The 18,670-nt window shown below is 34.9% G+C and overlaps 1 protein-coding gene across 10 annotated transcripts in view; it reads right to left on the bottom strand.

The window, feature by feature from the left end:
- Positions 1-11,097, bottom strand: part of LOC117407449 (sciellin-like) — a 28,928-nt gene extending 17,831 nt beyond the window's left edge. For 3 of the 10 annotated variants that reach the window (XM_059029309.1, XM_059029308.1, XM_059029303.1), the window contains exons 1-13: positions 10,953-11,097; positions 8,510-8,572; positions 6,797-6,905; positions 6,053-6,115; positions 4,848-4,916; positions 4,135-4,170; positions 3,764-3,787; positions 2,853-2,903; positions 2,300-2,368; positions 2,123-2,182; positions 1,893-1,928; positions 1,456-1,533; positions 487-555 (exon numbers count right to left, since the gene is read on the bottom strand). In XM_059029309.1, coding sequence (XP_058885292.1) covers positions 487-555; positions 1,456-1,533; positions 1,893-1,928; positions 2,123-2,182; positions 2,300-2,368; positions 2,853-2,903; positions 3,764-3,787; positions 4,135-4,170; positions 4,848-4,916; positions 6,053-6,115; positions 6,797-6,905; positions 8,510-8,549 — 704 coding nt within the window. In that variant the 5' untranslated portion in view covers positions 8,550-8,572; positions 10,953-11,097. Of the gene's footprint in view, positions 1-486; positions 556-1,455; positions 1,534-1,892; positions 1,929-2,122; positions 2,183-2,299; positions 2,369-2,852; positions 2,904-3,763; positions 3,788-4,134; positions 4,171-4,847; positions 4,917-6,052; positions 6,116-6,796; positions 6,906-8,509; positions 8,573-9,793; positions 9,817-10,952 lie in introns of those variants that run through there. The other 7 variants (XM_059029312.1, XM_059029310.1, XM_059029307.1 and 4 more) reach the window with 4 other exon arrangements.
- Between the last annotated feature and the right edge of the window lie 7,573 nt (positions 11,098-18,670).

Below are 18,670 nucleotides of genomic sequence, written 5' to 3' on the forward strand. Positions count from 1 at the left end.
CAATTTACAGATTGACAAAACCTATTTATGTTTTTTGAAAAGAGTATATCTTTGAATGCACTATATGACCTACAGTATTTACACCATAACATACAGTATTAAATAAAATGTATACTGGAAATCTATTTTCTTTTCTGATATAGTCAATATTGATGGAAGCGGTTGCTGAAATATCTGCCAAGCATTTAAAATCAAGAATAGACTGCATCATTTCATCATTGAGAATATGTCTCTTACATCTTGTACACATTGTACATACTTTTTTTGTTTAACAGGTAACTAACTGTATAAACAGGTATCCTGTAAAACAAATTTTGGAATTTAACTTCTTACATATTTGCAAAATGAATCAATGTTGTTTTTAAAGCATGCATTTATAATATATCACTGTAAGCAAATGTACTAATTTTTTCCAGGAAGCATGCAGCAAGACATCCCAATCATTACATCATGCTCAAAGTACTCTACCCATTCACCAGGCCTTACCCATTGTCTCTCTCTTTAGTGTTAGGCACATCATTTGCTTTTGGCTTAGGAGGCAAAATAGTTGGTTTGCTTTAAAAGAAAATTGAGTTATCTCACCAGAGGGAAGACAAAAGAACATTTGAAAACACACAATTCTATTAAAGCTGGGCACTGAGATTTGTTCTGAACCTTCCAACAATTAAATGAATACTAGCATAGCATAGCTGCTGCATTGATTAACTATCTCTGCATCTTTAAGACAAACACGCTTTCCTGTTAAGATATTTGTAGTGAAATTGTTTCAGAATTAGACACTTTTGATTAACTGAATACTTAATTTAGATCAAACCTATGTCCCAAATCAGTACTGTTCCAGGAAAGTTCTGTACATTTAAACACATCTCACCATACCCTTTTATAATACATACAAAGGTATGCATTTCTTCTCATTTACAATATTCACAATATGTTTTTGCAGATCCACCTATACATACATCTTGCAGCTCTAAAATACATCTTGCAGCTCTAAAATTCCAGATGTGTTTGATCAGATTTCAATTTAGTCTATGCTGGCCATTGCAGCTTTTGGATTTCCTTTGCTTTCATTCTATTCATTTCTCATTCTTGTTGATTGAATTTCAAGGCATCTAATTGCATTAAGTCTTTGTATTATTATATATTTATGTATTATTATTTATTTTTTGCAGACATAAACAGCCAAATAATGCTAATTTACTCATAGAATGGTATGCAGTAACTGCCATGGTATGCCTAATTACACAACACAATAACATACATTTATTGTATGTCTCAATAAAACACTCCAAAATCAATTTTAGAACAACACTAATTCTGTCAGGCAATTCCACTGACTATTTTCCAGTCATACTTCTCTTTAAATGTCTCAGCTATATTCAACATGCAGAAGAAACGCAGAAATTGTTTGTAAATATAATTAATCCATTCAGGGGGATTACCAGACCGCCTTACCCATCAATGGTTTTCAATGTTGTTGATGATGGGTCTTTCAAATCCGCTGTTTTATCAGTGGATTGAACATCTGATTGGCTTTAAGCGGTACAAAAATGTATACTTAATACTTTTTTTAATACACAAAAAAATACATATGTACTAAAAACAGCAACTGTAGGTTGAAGCAACTACAGTATTCGTTTTATTATATGGCTGTAAATGTTATTCCAGGTTTTAGTAAAGCAATATCTGTACAGTATTTAGCAATTAACCCAAATTTAAACCTTTTCACTGCTGTAGCTGTGGCTTCTCTGGCAGGACACTAATCCAATATAGAGATGACACACAAATCAATTCACTTCAATTGAATAAAGTTTCAAGGTCCTTCAGTTTCACAAATAAACAAAGTGTGCAATTGTATATACTTTTTAATATTATGTGAATGAAATTAATACCTGGTTGAAAATCTTTTGACTTCAGTTGTTTCCGATCTGAAAATATTCAGTAAAGAACAGTTTAGTAGTTTACATATCATTAATTACAAATGGAGAAAATACTTAAGTCATTGAATTGTTCTACTGCCATGCATACATATACCACAGCCACCACTACCACAGATACTAGTATGACTACAACTACTACCACTACTAATAATAATGATAATGATAATAATAATAATCCTTACTTATTTGTGGTGGTAGAATGAGTCCCATATGGATCATCTTTTAGAGGGGAACCCCAAGTCCTAAAACAATGGAACATTCAGTATTGTGGAATCTGATCTGTTCCCACCAGAATTAGAATGTTTATACCTACAAATCACGTGTGTAACGTTTACTCCTTAGACACAGAAGCTGCTTACTTAGTTGGTAACTTCTGTTGTGTTGTGACAGTAGTAGTCTTGCCATCTGGAGTGGTTCTGGAAGTAACACTAATGAGAAAAAATATAGCTATGTTTACTGACCTTACAGTAAATCATAATTGTGTAAATAAGTCATTACCAGATACCAAAAATGTCTAAATTCAGTGATGCTTATACTTAATACAAACAGGGTGAGCCAAAAGTCACTGGACAAGTGCTTTAATCCAGACTTCTAAATCACTCTGTATAAATGTATTTGTTTGATTATATACCTGCTACTAGGGTTGCAGTCACATTACTTGTGCTACAACTTCAGCCATTCCTTTCATCAATACATACACAGTGCTCCCTTTTTTCCTGAGATGGCCCTTTATATCACAGAATAAGTCTGAATGGTCATGGCTCCCATTTGGCCTTTCCACTAGCACTTTCGATCTCAAACACAAATAACACAGTCTCGTAACTATGGCTCTCAACTACAACTTCATAAAGGGGGAGTACTGTAAATCATAATGTATAAAATACAATAAAAAAAAAACAATGGGACCCCTACCTTTTAGTCACTGAAGTAGAAGACTTGCCATCAGTAGTTGTCCACGACTGCCTGTAATGGTTGATCAATTACAATGAAGAAAACAGCGGGCATAGCAAATAATGGTCGGCCTTTCAGACTGCGCAATTAAGTGATGGTGTTCCATTTTTAACGTGTATTTATATATATATACACACATATTATATAGTTTGAGAAAAAAGAAAACTGCTGTGTACCAAAATGACCAATAAGAAAAAAGAAAAAAAAGAAAAGGATATTGCAGGTACTTAAAAAGGTAGAATAATTGATTACAAATCAATTATCAGGACGTTTCGGACTACAAGTCCTTCATCGGCTGAATACAAAAAAACAGTGCTTTAACAAGTTGATAAAAAAAACAAAGTAGTAGTCTTTTAATCAAAATTCCAGAATGTTGATGATGATGATGATGATATATGATATAGGAGGCTGTGTGGTCCAGTGGTTAAAGAAAAGGGCTTATAACCAGGGAGGTCCCCGGTTCAAATCCCACCTCAGCCACTGGCTCATTGTGTGACCCTGAGCAAGTCACTTAACCTCCTTGTGCTCCGTCTTTCGGGTGAGACGTAATTGTAAGTGACTCTGCAGCTGATGCATAGTTCACACACCCTAGTCTCTAAGTCGCCTTGGATAAAGGCGTCTGCTAAATAAACATATATATATATATATATATATATACTGTATATATAAACATACATTGTTTATGTCCTGATAATTGATTTGTAATAAATTATTCTACCTTGTTAAGTACCTGAAATATCCTTTTCTTTTTTCTTTTTCTTATATATATATATATGTGTGTGTGTGTGTGTATATATATATATATATACTGTATATATAAACATACATTGTTTAGGTCCTAGGACGTGTTTTTGATGGTATGGATTCCTTACCGTTTGTATTTGTCATCAGCTTCCCTGCAAAATACATTAATTCGCTTTAATTTATGGACAAACAGAACTGTTCAGCCTGATTCATAGTATTTTGTATATATCTTGAACAACACTGACATTTCTTACCACAGTGTCTTCCTTAGCAGGTTAGATTATGAGGAGGTTATTGAGGAGTTCACTTGTAACATTGCTACTGTACAGCATCTGAATAATGTATTTATTTGTTTTTGGTCAGAAATTGAGCTCTTTGTTTTGCTCTTGTTAGCAATGTCCGAAGGCATGGTAAACCTCACTCAGATTTCAATTTGCTACAGTTTAAGATATTTAAGGCAAGAAAATAAGAAAAGAAAAATCTGAAAAAAATGTCTTACTTGAATTTATTTAGCTGAACTTCACTGGTGCTGTGTCTTTAGGTAGAGAAAAGTGAGGAAATAAAACATTTATTACCCTACTACTGTTTTATTTTCACTAACTTTCAATCCACATACTGAAGAATACAAATGGTAAACAATGTTGTTAGGTGTCTGCTAACCACCCAGGGGTTATAAAAGGGTCTATTCATACAAGTACTGTACTTGCCAACTGTCCTAAGTAATTGAATTTCGTTTAAAACTAACAAAAGTCGTCCATATTCATAAAATTCATAAAATGATAACGTTATGCTAATGAGGAAATCGTTAAGCTTTAGCTCAATTCGTTTGAAACAGGCCTTCATAGACGAAAATTGTTGGGACTTAACAACGCATCTCAATTATGTCTTATGAATAGCAACTGCCGTTAAATAGGCAGCTATGGACGAAATCCAATCATGTACTCCTGTTTGCTCATTTTGACAGGCATTAACCCTTTATGAATAGACCACAATGTAATTGTGGAACAGCCAGTCGACCAATGAAACTGAACAGGTGGAGGCACCATATGATGGAAAGCAAGGCACCATTTTTCTCAATGATACAATCTACATCATTAAAATAACATTCAAAACAGCAAAATGTGTCATTTTCCCATCATATGTATTGGTCAAAGACATATGCAAAATATATTTATAAAAAAAGAAACCATTTTGAAAAAATAATTGATTTACCTTTTGGTTAATGTATCCTGACTTGGTAATGGGTTCTTGATTTCAGAGCTGGTTTTTCTGTCTGCATTGCTGTTTAAACATAATGCAGTGAGCACAAGTACAACACCAAAACTTGAACATGTTTAGGGCCAGTATTCATCCACCCATTCCACCAAAAACAGCACATGCAAGCAGCAATATGGTACATAAACTCAGGGTTACATTCCTTAAGACACTTTTATGATCACAACTTCCCCAACATGGAGGAGAATCAATCACCCAATAGACACGGTAGCTACCATATGCCAAATGCTTCTCTATCATGCATCCAGATTTCAGCGCTGATTTCCCCAGTTCTGTTCTTCTGTTTAGTAATTGAAAATGGTAAATAATCTGATTTTTTACAGAGCTGTAACTATTCTGCATTAGTTTAGGCTGACAGAACAAAACATATGTTGGTGGAAATTCACAAAGCCTTCTCCTCCAAAATGTCATGCTTCAAACATGCTAAGCAACCTCTAGCAACAGAATAATAGTGGACCTTTTAAATGCTAATGCCGCAAAAGTGAATCCTACAAGCACTATTTAGCAGCTTCAAATCATGCTTTGCAACACGCTTGCAAGCCAAAGCAATCAATTAAACTATTGATCAAAAATTGCATGCAGTTTCTATTTTATTAAACCCTTGGTTGATAAAGTTATGATGTTTGGTTCCAAAACTACATGTCGTTGTCCATCTATCAACAGTCATAAGCACCTTTGACCATTGTTCCATAGTCCAATTTTGGGTTCTTGTGCATATTTTAGCCTTTAAGTCTTGTTCCCCTTTCTTAACAGAGGTATTCTTACTGCAACACATCCTTTAAGTCCTGATTTCAAGAGTGACCTTCGTACTGTTGATTTGATGGACAAGGACACCTGTGCCTTCTGCCAGTTCTGTCAATTCAACACTGGTCTTCTTTCTATTCCTTAAGGATATTATCAAGTATTGCTCATTCTTGCTAGACAGCTTTTTGAGTCTTCCAGTCCTGGGTTTGTATATATGCTTTTTTTCTATTAAGTTGTCAACATGAGGATGCATCATACACATAAAAGATACAAATTATGATGACGATTATCAGTGTTATTTCAGTCTATTTTATTATTCCTTTATCCTCAAGGGTTTAATAAGGTACTACACAGTTCATACAACAAGCATACTAGAACAATGGGAACACATTTGCTACCTGTCTAGAGATTCTTCAGATTTGTATCGGTTAAGTACAGCTTTGCCGAAATTTTCTTCCTTGCTATAATTGAAAAAGAACACATTGTAAGATACACCTTTCTCAAACCTTTTCCTTGGGTCCCCTTTTCCAGCTGTTTGTAAAACCTATGTCCAGGATAAGAGTAGGAGATTCTGCCTTCAGTTAAAGGCAAAATAGTACTTAATCCTTAATTGGTGGTCCAGTGGTTAAAGATAAAGGCCTTGATACCAAAAGGTTCCCGGTTCAAATCCAAGCTCAGCCACTGACTGTGACCTTGAGCAAATCACTTAAACTCCTTGTGCTCTGTCCTTCGGATGTATTGTAAAACTGAGGTCCTATTGTAAGTGAATTATTGATGCATAGTTCACCCCCCCTACTCACTTTGGATAAAATCGTCTGTTAAATGACTGATTCATAATAATATTAATCTATCATGGCAAATGGGATAAGCCTATATGATATCACAAAAGATGAGGTGGTGCTTTTCATGGAATGTAAATCACTTTTATTTATTTATTTTTTAAATCAGTTTTATCCAATTTTCAGGAGCTGTCACCCCTTTAAGAGGTTCCTGTTCTTCCCATACAGATTTTTTGATACTTTTTTGGTTTCTACCAAAATGACCAATGAAATTTTACTGAAAGATAACATAAAACAGATACATTGGGTTTTACTGCCTAAAATATAGTCTAAAATATAGTAACTCATGGATTCGGAACTTACTCTACATCTTCATCTGGCCTCTTCTTGATCCAGCTGTTGTCTTGGAGCACATTGGTCCTCTTCTTATTATCTTGAATAACCTGACTACGACCAGGTGTTGAGGTTGTTTCTATAACAATTCAATTTCAGAGTTTGTATTGGGAAATATGTTTGTTTTTTTTCTAACTAAAATGATAAGTAGAACCGTCATAATATTGGTAACTAAATATCAGAATGGTATTTAATGACATACTTCTACACGTTTACCAGTAGCAATGGAATATCATCTGAAATTTCCAGCAAATTATTTGCACAAAATTGGCCAAACATTAAATAAATACTTTTATTATTTTACCACCACACCTTCCAAAACAGTGAATTCTGACATTATGACTTAACTTAAACCAAACTATACTCTGTCCATTACATTACATCTAATAATAAAATCTACAAACCCTAACCCTATCCCAGAACCACCTTCTGATGGTAAATAACTGTTTGGAGTGCCTGTAATTGCACGGTAACTAGGCCAGTGAACAATTCTTTACTAAAGTGCATTTCTAAGAAGGCATCTCATTTTTGCCGGACTAAGAGACTCAAAACGCGGCAATGACAAATAGAAATTCGTCAGTTCTAATTAAGTCTACAATACATTTGTGGCGCTGCTAGTTTAAAAAGTACCAAATAGCAAAGCTAACAACAACTGTGACAAAGATGAGTGTAAGGATAGGAGCACATTATTAGAATTTAATCCTACAGCCCACGAGCATATCTGGAACACACTGAGAGAGACATAAAAATAAAAAAATAAAATAAAACAATGTAAAACATATCCAAACTGTCCAAATGATGTGCTGAGATAGCCTGGGATGCTAGTTATCTTATTAGATATATATTCTAAATCTGACTACGCATTAGCTTTGAACTTCGATGGCATATAGATTGCCACCACACTGGTAAGAACTCAAGTGTCAGATTGCTCAACCTCACAGAGAAGACAGGGAAAGAAGGAAACCTCCCTCAAGCTTAAAGGAAGAGTGTTTTGAATATGGTGTGAGGTGTGTCCTGTATACACAAAATACACACTGATAAATAGAGTTAGTAATATGTAAATCTGGGAACATGTTTGTTTGGAATCTGAACAGCCTCAAACAATCCCTTTGGAGCTCGTACAAACATTTAAAGCTTTTGGCAATGCTGATAAAAATAGACTCTATGGAGCTTGCATCTCAATCTCTATAAACTGTACCCTGTAAACTGCGGAACTTTGCATTTTTTTTCCCAGCATCCTCAGCTTGTCTGCATTCAGGAAGTTTGAGATGCACAAGCTTGTTGCCAGGCTTGTTTTGAGAGAGACAGGTATAGAAGCTGTTTTTTTATTTATTTAGTAATACACCTAAAAAAAGTTTGAAAATATAAAAAATCAAAGACTTTTTTTTTGTCTCCTTCTGAATCTTTCCACACGCTAAAGTCGAGCCTGCATTTCCAGCTTCACCCAAACAGCACTTCAATAAATGACGAAAAGATCTTCACACGTCATAAAAAGACATTATAAGTGTAAATGATATAGACAACCTTTAATAATGTAATTTGTATGAACACATCTGCAGTAAAACTATTTCTGTACATCGAACAATTGTGAAGCCAAAAAAGAATACAACAAAATTGAATAAAACACTATAAAAAAAGAAGGCAAGAAGAACATGTCTTAGAATATGGAATATTTAGTATTACCTGCTTTGGTACCATATTTCTTCACATATGAGGTTGACATTGTGATAGCTAAGTCAAGTCAATCTGTAAAAGGAGTGAAAATGAAGGTGATGAGTGTTTGTTTTCATGAAAGCAGCAATCATAGTGCCCTAATTCCCACTGTTTTTATTATTAGGAGATGACGTGTTTCATTTAAAATAATGATGCTATAATCACACTCGTTTGTAGTCATAGGAGTGCAGACATTATGAAGTTTTGAATATCTACACCAGAACTGTTCAGCTATTGGCTATTATGCCATACACACCTATTTGACTGAAGAAGGTTTTCAACTTGGCTGCTGTTAATTGAGTAGACCTTTGTGTTTTTCACAACCCAGTTGATTATGAATCATCTCTGTATACAGTACCATTACATTGCATCTAGAATGTACCCAAGTTCAAAATGCAAGAGGACTGTTTTCCTTTATTTGCAAGTCTTATCACTAAGAAATTAAGCAACAGCCTTTTTAATGAACAGCAGTCATCTTCTGTTTTGACACCCACAGTTGCTCTTTGCACCTCATAGAGTGAATTAGCACACCCTGTGATTTACTGCCTGTGGTGGCCGCTTGCTAAGTTGACAGGCTTGATTCCTACAATAACTCACACACCCTTCTTAACTATTTAACTTACATTGAAAGCCAGTAACTTTCTTTTTATGTTTGTTTCAGTTACTTTGAAAATTGCATATTTAAATTTTCTTTTTTAAAAGGCAACTTCTACTACAGTATAATCCATTCCAATACTACTATACCAGGCCCTTCTGATACCACATGCAAAGTGAAAACATAAATCTTCCTTACATTTTCACTGCCGCTCTTATCATTGTGCTACATAGCTTTTGAATATATTATCTTTACTTTGAAGATTGCAGTTCAAATGTCTGCTGAAAGCCAGGCACTCCCTTTATGACTGTGTATCCCTTAAGAATAGTCTTTTGTATTTTGAACTGTACATTGATACCTAAATGGCAAGCACCTTTTTATGCCATTAAACAGCTGTGTAAAAAATAAAGGAGTTATGTTTTATATTAACTAGACATAAACTTAAAATAACTGGGTAGCCTGAAGATCTATTTTTAGGGTAACGTTCCAATATTTTCAATTTTAATAAGTCGAGAATTTCGTTGTCTAGGATTTGATTACAAGCAACACTGTGGTGACCCTGTTTTTTTAGGAGAGCATGGTTAAGGAGGATGTCTGTAAAAGAGTCGCTAAAAGCAGTATCTGTAGGACACATATCTATGTGCTGTGAAAGTACATACCTCAGACATGCCATGGAAGAATACTGTGTCCCGGTCACTACGTACAGTAAGAATAGTGGCACTGGATTTGTTCATGGTTCATAACAAATTCAAATTGACTTTCCTGATATTTGCTCAGATTACAGGTTGCCATTACCTGCTGGAACAGTGAGCTTAATTAAAACCCTATCAAACATACCGTAGTTACAGTATTTGGCCAGATATGGCACTGTGTGCTATGCAAAAAATAATGTAAAAATCAATTGGATTAAGTAATAGCAATAATGTAGGTTTTTTCTTCACTGGATGTTTTTTTTTGTTTTTTTTAACAGACTCTTTTGTGACATGCCCCTGGAAGGACACTCCCATTAGCTCAGCAATAGATAGAAACGTGAAGGTTAGTATTACTGTAACCGGTTTGTCAAGATTCAAGGCAGGAAGCTGTTACATGTCTGTGGTTCTCTGTGTAAAGGTATCATAATTAGTATTAAAATATTCACATTAAAGCAGTTAGAGCAAGTCATAAACTCAGACTTTTCTACAAATCAAACATGTTGTAATAAACCAGCACTCAGATGTACACCTCAGTTGTAAACCAACCACCAGGGTAAACATCACATACCACAACTGGTGCAGTGTTTAATTGCCTTCACCTGACCAAAACTAGTTAAAAAAAATACTTTCACTGCTCAATGAAGAAACATTTGTGTGGCTTTCTGCTTTGAAATTTTGGAATAATAATAATAATAATAATAATAATAATAATAATAATAATAATAATAATAATAATAATAGAATTGCTTCATAACCATTTCGTTGTTTTAAACACTTGTGTTGATGCTATTCAGACTGTTTTCAACACATTCATAAAGAAATATAGACAACTATCACCAGTCAAACACATTATTAAGCTTTAAACCAGTGGGTAAAACACATACAAAAAGAAGACACAGCATAAATACATGCCCTGGCCATGTGTAATGTTTTCATCTTCACGTTATACAAAATTTTCCAAAGTTATCCAAAGTTTTAATGTTTTTCTGAACGTAATGTGACATATTTGGTAATTAAATACAAAATATTACTCAAGCCCACTTTTTGACCAGAGAGTCTCTATTTTAACTTAACCGGGTGCATTCTGTAAAACCATAATTATAAGGAGTAAATTGCCAATGCTTACCTGTGTCTTGTCTGTCGAATAGCTGATAAGCTTGTGGCAGAAGACCAGAATGTGTGCTGGTGGAACATTAAGCTGCTCTCTATCCACCTGTTTTTAGATTCTTTCTAAAGCACCTGACTCACTTTGGGAGGAGATACAAGGTGCAGCTGAGGGTGTGCTCTGAAACTGAATAGCAAGCTAACAACATCTGAAACCTGTAAGGTTGGTTTCCCTCATTCTACAGACACCGTCATTGGAAGAAAGCTACTGCATTCTTCACATCTTTACCTGCACCAAAAGTCAAGTTCAGCATTTAGTTAAGTTTCAAGACCCCTGCTGTGTCACTGTAAATGTGACAGACTTGTTTCTTGATGTTCAGTCCACTCACCCAGGATTTTTTTTCCTCAGGTTATTCTCTAGCCCCCGGGGCTTTCTTCTGCTTCTGTTTTCTCAGGATTCAATTAATTTACAAGTATGTCAGTACCATAGAAAATTAGCAAGTATCTTAGTAACAAATGTCCTGCTGCAGCCATGCTGTAAATTCTGAATTTAAACTAACTGTATGATGCCTTTTTATCATTGTTCATATACGTCCCTGTTGGCTATGAGAACATGAAATATTGTGGATTATAACACTGTGTGTGTACTATATGCAAAGAAAAATACATTTATCCATATATTACTATATATATATATACCTTATATATACTATTGTATGTGATCCCTTTTTAATACTGAAATTATAAATAAAACTGTATTTAATTAAACCATGATCTTTGTTTATGCCTAATATATGTTTTAACAACAATTCACTCACCTTACTATGTATGTATGTATGCATGTATGTATGTATGTTTTCACTGTAAATATAGTTCTGAATGAAGAATCCTTGCATATTTATTTTAAACGTCTGCTAAGAAATAAATAATAATAATAGTAAACCACTAATGCAGAACTATGGGACTTTATTGTACCAGTCCTGGCAGTAAACATTGCAGAAACCTATTGTTTGAGGTCAAATGAAGCACAAGCAGGGGTGAAATTCTCAACAAAAAAGTGCAGCTACTCATATGGGTGTAAACATAAAAACATTTAGACAATTTGAGTGAAAATGAATAAATACTTCATATCGGTACATGAAACATTTATAATTACAAGATAAGCCTTAAAAAAAGAACTGATAAAATATAACAAATTCACCTCCCCACACTCCACATTGAAGGTCTCCATGGCGGCGTCCATGTTGTTTTTGGTGAATCTCACCAGCTTTCTAGCCCGGTGAGTGAGTTTAACAACAATTCGTTGAGTGTCACCTGTTGACTTTAACAACAGTTCAGTGACCACAGAGTAAACAGTGAATAAATCAACGCGCCCAATGCAAGCAGCATGAACTGTGCTGAATGAAAGCGCATTTGAGAAATATTGTGCTAGTGGGTGGATGAAATGCATCTGCGTTGGTTGAAAAGCAGATCAATTAAGTCCCCGGTACCCAGTACATTAAAATAAGTCCTGGTACAGAGTACCAGCACAATTTCACCCCTGGTTCCAAGACTTGTAGAGGATAGTGTTCCGGTATGTATTATCTTGCTCTCACACACATTAATAAACTGAATTTTATAAAGGCTGAGAGAACTTCAAAATGCTCTGGAAGCAGTGCCATGAACGGTAAATATTTCAAATACTGTGGTGGAATGCATTCCAAAAATGTTTACTTGTGATTATTATCTTTAAGAGGGTGTGGACTAGCTACTTGCAGAGTGTATCATTATACATAAAACTCATATTTAAAGAAGCTAACATTTATTTGGCGACTGTTTCTAACTTATAGCTAAAATGTTGAGCCTTAAGAGAGATAACTTACTTCCTAAGGGTTTAAATCCTGGCACCGTTTAAATATTAAAACAGGACCAAACTTGTCACTTTATTTGCTTTTAAAGACACAGTTGCACTCAAGAAACTCACACACACTGTTAAAGATGGTGGTTTTCACAAGTTCCCTTTTGTAAACATTTAAATGATGAATATGATTATTTAGATCCTATACCTTTTAGATCAATTGAATAAACAACAAAAAGTGATTTTGTGCAAGAAATGGCTTAAACGCCTGCTGTTATCTATATGCTTGTACAAGCAGATCCGCAACTAAAGGGCTGATTCGATTAGTCTATACGCCGGGATAAGCTACAGCTGGGGTTTTTAACACATTTTACAGTATCATGGAACCCATCCGGATTGGATGAATGATACCTGTGGCTTATCCTCATAGAGCATAGGTTGATCAAATAAACCCTTACAGGTAAGTCAGGTTATCAACCGTCCTACAGCACATGAACAGAAGCCTGTCCCTCATTTTTCACTTTTCATTGCCAATGTAATGAAAAACAAGAGAAACTTTTCAGTGGTTTTTGCCTGCGGGCAGTGGCAGCATTTTCATCAGTTATAAGTCAACCTCAATAGCAGTATTGAAGCCTAAAGACATTTTTTCACATTCCATTTTATCTGTAATATCAGTGCTTCAGATTCATCTAGTTAGGGCAAGATTACTGTTCCATTCTTCAAAATAAAGCTACTACCTGTTGTTCCAATTAACATTAGTTACTAGGCGTGTCAGTGGTAAGGAATGGAAACTATACGCAACTGAATAGTCTTGAACTGAAGGGCGTGGTGCAGGGTAACTATAATACTCTCTGGATTCATGTAGTGAAACTCAAGACCAATTGTTTGACTAGATATACAGAACTATTGGTTCTACAGAATAAAAATAAATGGTTTTAAAAAAGCAACCTGCATGAAAAATGAAGTGGTTTCTGATTTTAACAGAGGCATATACGGATGTTGCTGCCATTTCACTCTTTATTATTTCTGTTTTGTATTTTTTCCACCCAGTCTTGGTTTATCAACCCAGTTATTAAGATCACACCCAACCAAAACACTGAACTCTCAAATTGCACAGGGTGTCAACCGAGGTTGAATCCCTCAATATCGCTGTAAATATTGGAACAAGAACAAATTCAGGTCCAATTTAAGGATTTAAAAGGCAGTATGATCCTGTTTAGTGCAATAAAACCTTTGTAAAACTAATAACGAAATGTATGATTTTTTTAATGAAAATGGCATGATAAATATTACAAAAATGACCTAATGTAATTTTGAGGCTGTATGTTCTTTATCGCAAAAGAGCTTGGAGTGGATATCCCTATGAGACAAGTCATAGGCTAGTTGGTCAATCACATATACTGTAGATGCCTGGGATTGTCAGATGAGTTTGCTTTCATTTGCCCTCAGTCAGTGGATGTAGCTCACATTAAAAACCCCAACACATGTTATTAAAATGGTCTCTGAAGTCTAAAGGGGCAGTTCATAGACTGTAGTCTGAGCGGGGGAGTCAGAGTGAAGGAATGCAATGGAACAGTGAAGAACCTCCTCCAGGGAGAGGAACAGGAGGACCTCCCAATGGCTCAGGCGCCTACAGTAATTACAACATGTGTTTCAATCACCTCCCATCAAAACATCTTTAAACACTCTCTTTAAATTCCTGCTACATTCAAAACAGTAACTGTGTATGTACAGTAATCTTTATTCATGTATGTATTTATTTTCAATCGAAGCTCAGACTAATGCTTTTAGTTTGGGTGCCAGCCAGTAGAAAATTGAAATAGTCAGGGAAATTAAAGTGAACACCCCCATTCACGTCATCATCATTTAAATAAAACATTCATATAGGGCTGAGACAGGATGCATGAAGGTTTTGTTAGGTTGAAGTATTTTCCTTGGGGTGAACAACTCCCTAGTTACCTTTCTTGTTTAAGTTACTTATTTTTAACCCAATCAGAAGCTGTTAATGAAGAAACTAAATGCCAATAAGGTTAAAAAACAGTCACATAGAGCTCTATGCAAATTTGGGGCTTTCACAATTGTGAGCTGTGAATGTGGACCATGCCATACTGATTCATGTTTCACTTGTCAAGGATTAACCTGGATCATAAATGGTTCTTGAGTATACAATAAAAACACATATATTTATAGCCATTTTACATGGATATTTGGTGAAAAACTATGGTGTAATATAATGGCAATATCATTTTTAATCAATTAAAAATGAATATGTTCACACATATCTTTTTTATTATTATTAAGAATTTGACTTTAACTCTTTAGCTGGTGTCTGTCATGAATAAAATGCATGTGATACCCTAATCTCTTTAAATAACAATGAATTTAAAATTGCACAATTAGTTGACTAATAAGTTAATATAGAGTGACCAGTAGCTTTATACATTTTAGAACTGCAGTATTTATATCTACAACTGTTTAGGTCATTAAAATAAATCGAATTGTGTTACCACAGAAACAGTTAAAAAAAACTCACTGAATTTATCTTTCAAATAGCATTTTCTTTTTATTTCTCTACAGCACCAGGAGGTGGCACTCAAACTTTCTTCAAGCTAAAAATCAGCCCAGCTTTTGAACTGCCAGCTAACAGGAGATGAACATCTGAAAGGTTCGAATCTCTGGTTTTACTAATGTTATCATTATCCACGCTGGGGATGAAATCCCCTGCAAAGCGTATACTGTGGAAGCGCTTGTAAGGACAGTATTAATGTCACACCTAACATATATTTAGAAAGCCACTTATCCAATTGTCATGAAACTTGCTATTGACATTATTAACCATGAGTTATTGATAATATTAGACTGTGGAGAATAGGGGGGTGTCTGTCTCTCTGTCTGTACATCTGTCACACAACTGCTAATGTTTAGTTTAGTGTAAGGATGCCATATTAATGTGCATGAGACTACTTGCGCACAACTTTCCTGTATATATGGAAAAGATTTTGAATAAATAACCTTACACTGCACACATCCTACTACGTAAACACTACAGCTGATCTGAATATCTTAGATAATGGTTAAACATGTAGGACAAATTCTAAATAACTGTGCAGTCATACAGTATATGTCAATATTAGGTGGATATATATACAGTACATATGAATAGCCAATATCCTTGGTTGAAAATGAAGGACATACGTAAGCAGTGTGGTTGTTGGAAACCGAGACTGTATTTTTTTGTTCATGTTATAATGTGAACCCTTCATCTTGCAAGCAAATCCAAATCTGAATCTACATGTCTAGTGAGCTGCCTGACCACTTAGCTCATTTAAGAACTGCAGTGGGAGTGTTTATGTCACAGTTCCTGGCTGCTGCAAGCAGCAGTATTTTGCAATCAAATTTACATTTTACTAGCACAATCCATCAGACTGCTTTCTTTTGGGGTGTAAGGGCAAACTCCCATGCAACAAACAATTCAACATACATTATTTGTAGCAGGGCTTTACCATGGGGTTTCAAGACAGGATCACTGCACTTGCAATGCAACACACTTCAGTGCAGGAGACCAACTACCCCACCCCCCTTCTGTATCCAGAAGAATGCATTATTTTATGTTTGTTCTAAAACACAGAAAATAAAAGCTTTAGTATAATGGACAGGTTCTGTAAAAGGAAGGCTACTTAACTAATCCTTAGATTAAGATTCACATAAAACCTTGAAGGTGGCTTAATTTAATCAAACCTTATTTCCATGATCCTTTCCAGAAATTATGGATAATAACTGTTCCTTTTGCATAATCTTTCTAATGGAATGTAGTGGGGTGGGGAGGGTGGGGTTGGCGGGTTCTTTTTAAATAAGCGAATGTCTATTGAGGTATATTTTATTTTGCCCGCATGAAGAAAAAGTAGCTTGCTTATAAGCCATATCTTTTATTCCTTTTCTTGTCAAACCAGTTGCAAGAAAAGGAGGCCCGCATACCATCCACCTCTTCAAAATAACACTTGTTTACAGATACATTAAATACCCTTTAAATTCCTCTTTGCAGCCCATTAAAATGACAAGTGGGTGTCACTGTCACTGTCATTCATTTCTGCTCGGCAGACCGTATGTGGTGGGGGATGGCAAGATAACAACCCCAGTACAACAGAGTGTGGTCTTTGTAAAGGGAATGAGCTTAGCCCCAGTCAGAGCGAGGTGAGCTGAAATTGATCAGCTCAACCTGAACAAGCAGAAGCATGTTTAGTGATTATTGCGTGATAAAACTAATTGCAATTTGTCATGACTCATCCAATTATCTAGTGAGGCACCACAAACATGTGAGGTAAATAATGAGGGTTCTCCATTTCCAGGACATTTAAATAAAAAAAAAGTGGAATAAAATGCAGAGGGGTTTCATCTCCATATAAAACATGTTGAGGTAGTTGCATGCAAGCAACTATACGTAAAATCCTTCAAGTACTAGGACAAATTCAAACCTGTTTTCCACCTGTACATTTTGCAGTAACTGTTGTTAGTTTGATACACATGTCAGTAAGGGTTTTCACATTATTGCTTGTCTTCATAAATGTAGGTAGTTCTCAACTTAAACTGTAGTCATTGACATGAAAAATGAACAACGTATAAATGAACAACCTAATAAAAAATAACCCTTTTAATGTTTTATGAGCTATAGGGGAATGCGTACATAGAAGAGGCAGAAATCAGAGCGAACTGCTACCAAACACTACTTGAGTGTAGCTAGAGTGGAAACAGGTGTGTCTTGTCCAGGGTTGTAGGACTTTTTTTTTGAGGGGAGGTGGGGTTCAGATGTTACCGGGAGACTATCTTGAAGGACAATCTGGTGGCACCCACTATAAAAAATCAAAAAACAAGACTTGTTCAAAGGCAACTGTATAAATGGGTAATTGGATGTAAAAACAATGTGATATCTTGTAATAATTGTAAGTCGCCCTGGATAAGGGCGTCTGCTAAGAAATAAATAATAATAATATTTATATAACGCAAACCCTCATTAATCTGAACAAAATTTATTGTACATTGATATATTTGAAATTCTTCTACTCGGTTGATTCATAGATTGTCTTCTTCTTTATGAAAATACTTTATTTAAAACTGTTATTTTTTATTAGACATGTTAACCTTCAGTGGAAGATAATAATTACAACACATAATGCTTGGAGTGTGCAAACAACCCAGATTTTCTTTTGAAGGTTAAGATGTAATTCCATGCAGAGCCATACATGACATTCCTATTTCAAAGGGAATAGGTTTCCAGTTTCCCCTGCCCCCACATTATTTCACTGTCGGAGATTCGAGCTGTATTATACTGTATTATAATGTAATTACCAGGCACTGTAGTGTTTTTCACGTTTTGAGTGTAATCATATAAAACAAAAAAATGAAATATGCAGTAGAAATAAAATGGGTTATTCTGTGCTTTTTGTATTTTTGAAATCCCAAAATCAGAAAATTGTTCAACACTACAGGGCTATTGTGAATGACCAATTATTTTTCATTTGTTATGGTTGCCATGGAAACTGAAATGCAAAGAGTAAGAAACTGGAATCAGCCTGGAATTACTGAGAGATAAACATTTGGAAAATGGTTATCTCTCAATAATAAATAGCATTATTTAGTAAATGAGAATTAAGTCAAAAACTGATTGCTTATAATATTCATTTTACAGAAAGAGAATGGACGTTATTAACTAGGTTTATACACATCTTAAAAAGGTAAGACAGTTTTAAAGACTTTGTCACTTCTAAAGAATGCCTTTTGTCAAGATGTGTTGTGTAAATGCAGGATCTCAATAATTGAACCCAATGGTGAGTGAAAGTTGCACTGGGAAAGACAAACATCTCCTTTAAAATTTTAAATGAATAGATGGGAATTGGAATAAGTCTTTT

The sequence above is a fragment of the Acipenser ruthenus genome, chromosome 8 (assembly GCF_902713425.1).
Source record: "Acipenser ruthenus chromosome 8, fAciRut3.2 maternal haplotype, whole genome shotgun sequence".
Taxonomy (NCBI): domain Eukaryota; kingdom Metazoa; phylum Chordata; class Actinopteri; order Acipenseriformes; family Acipenseridae; genus Acipenser; species Acipenser ruthenus.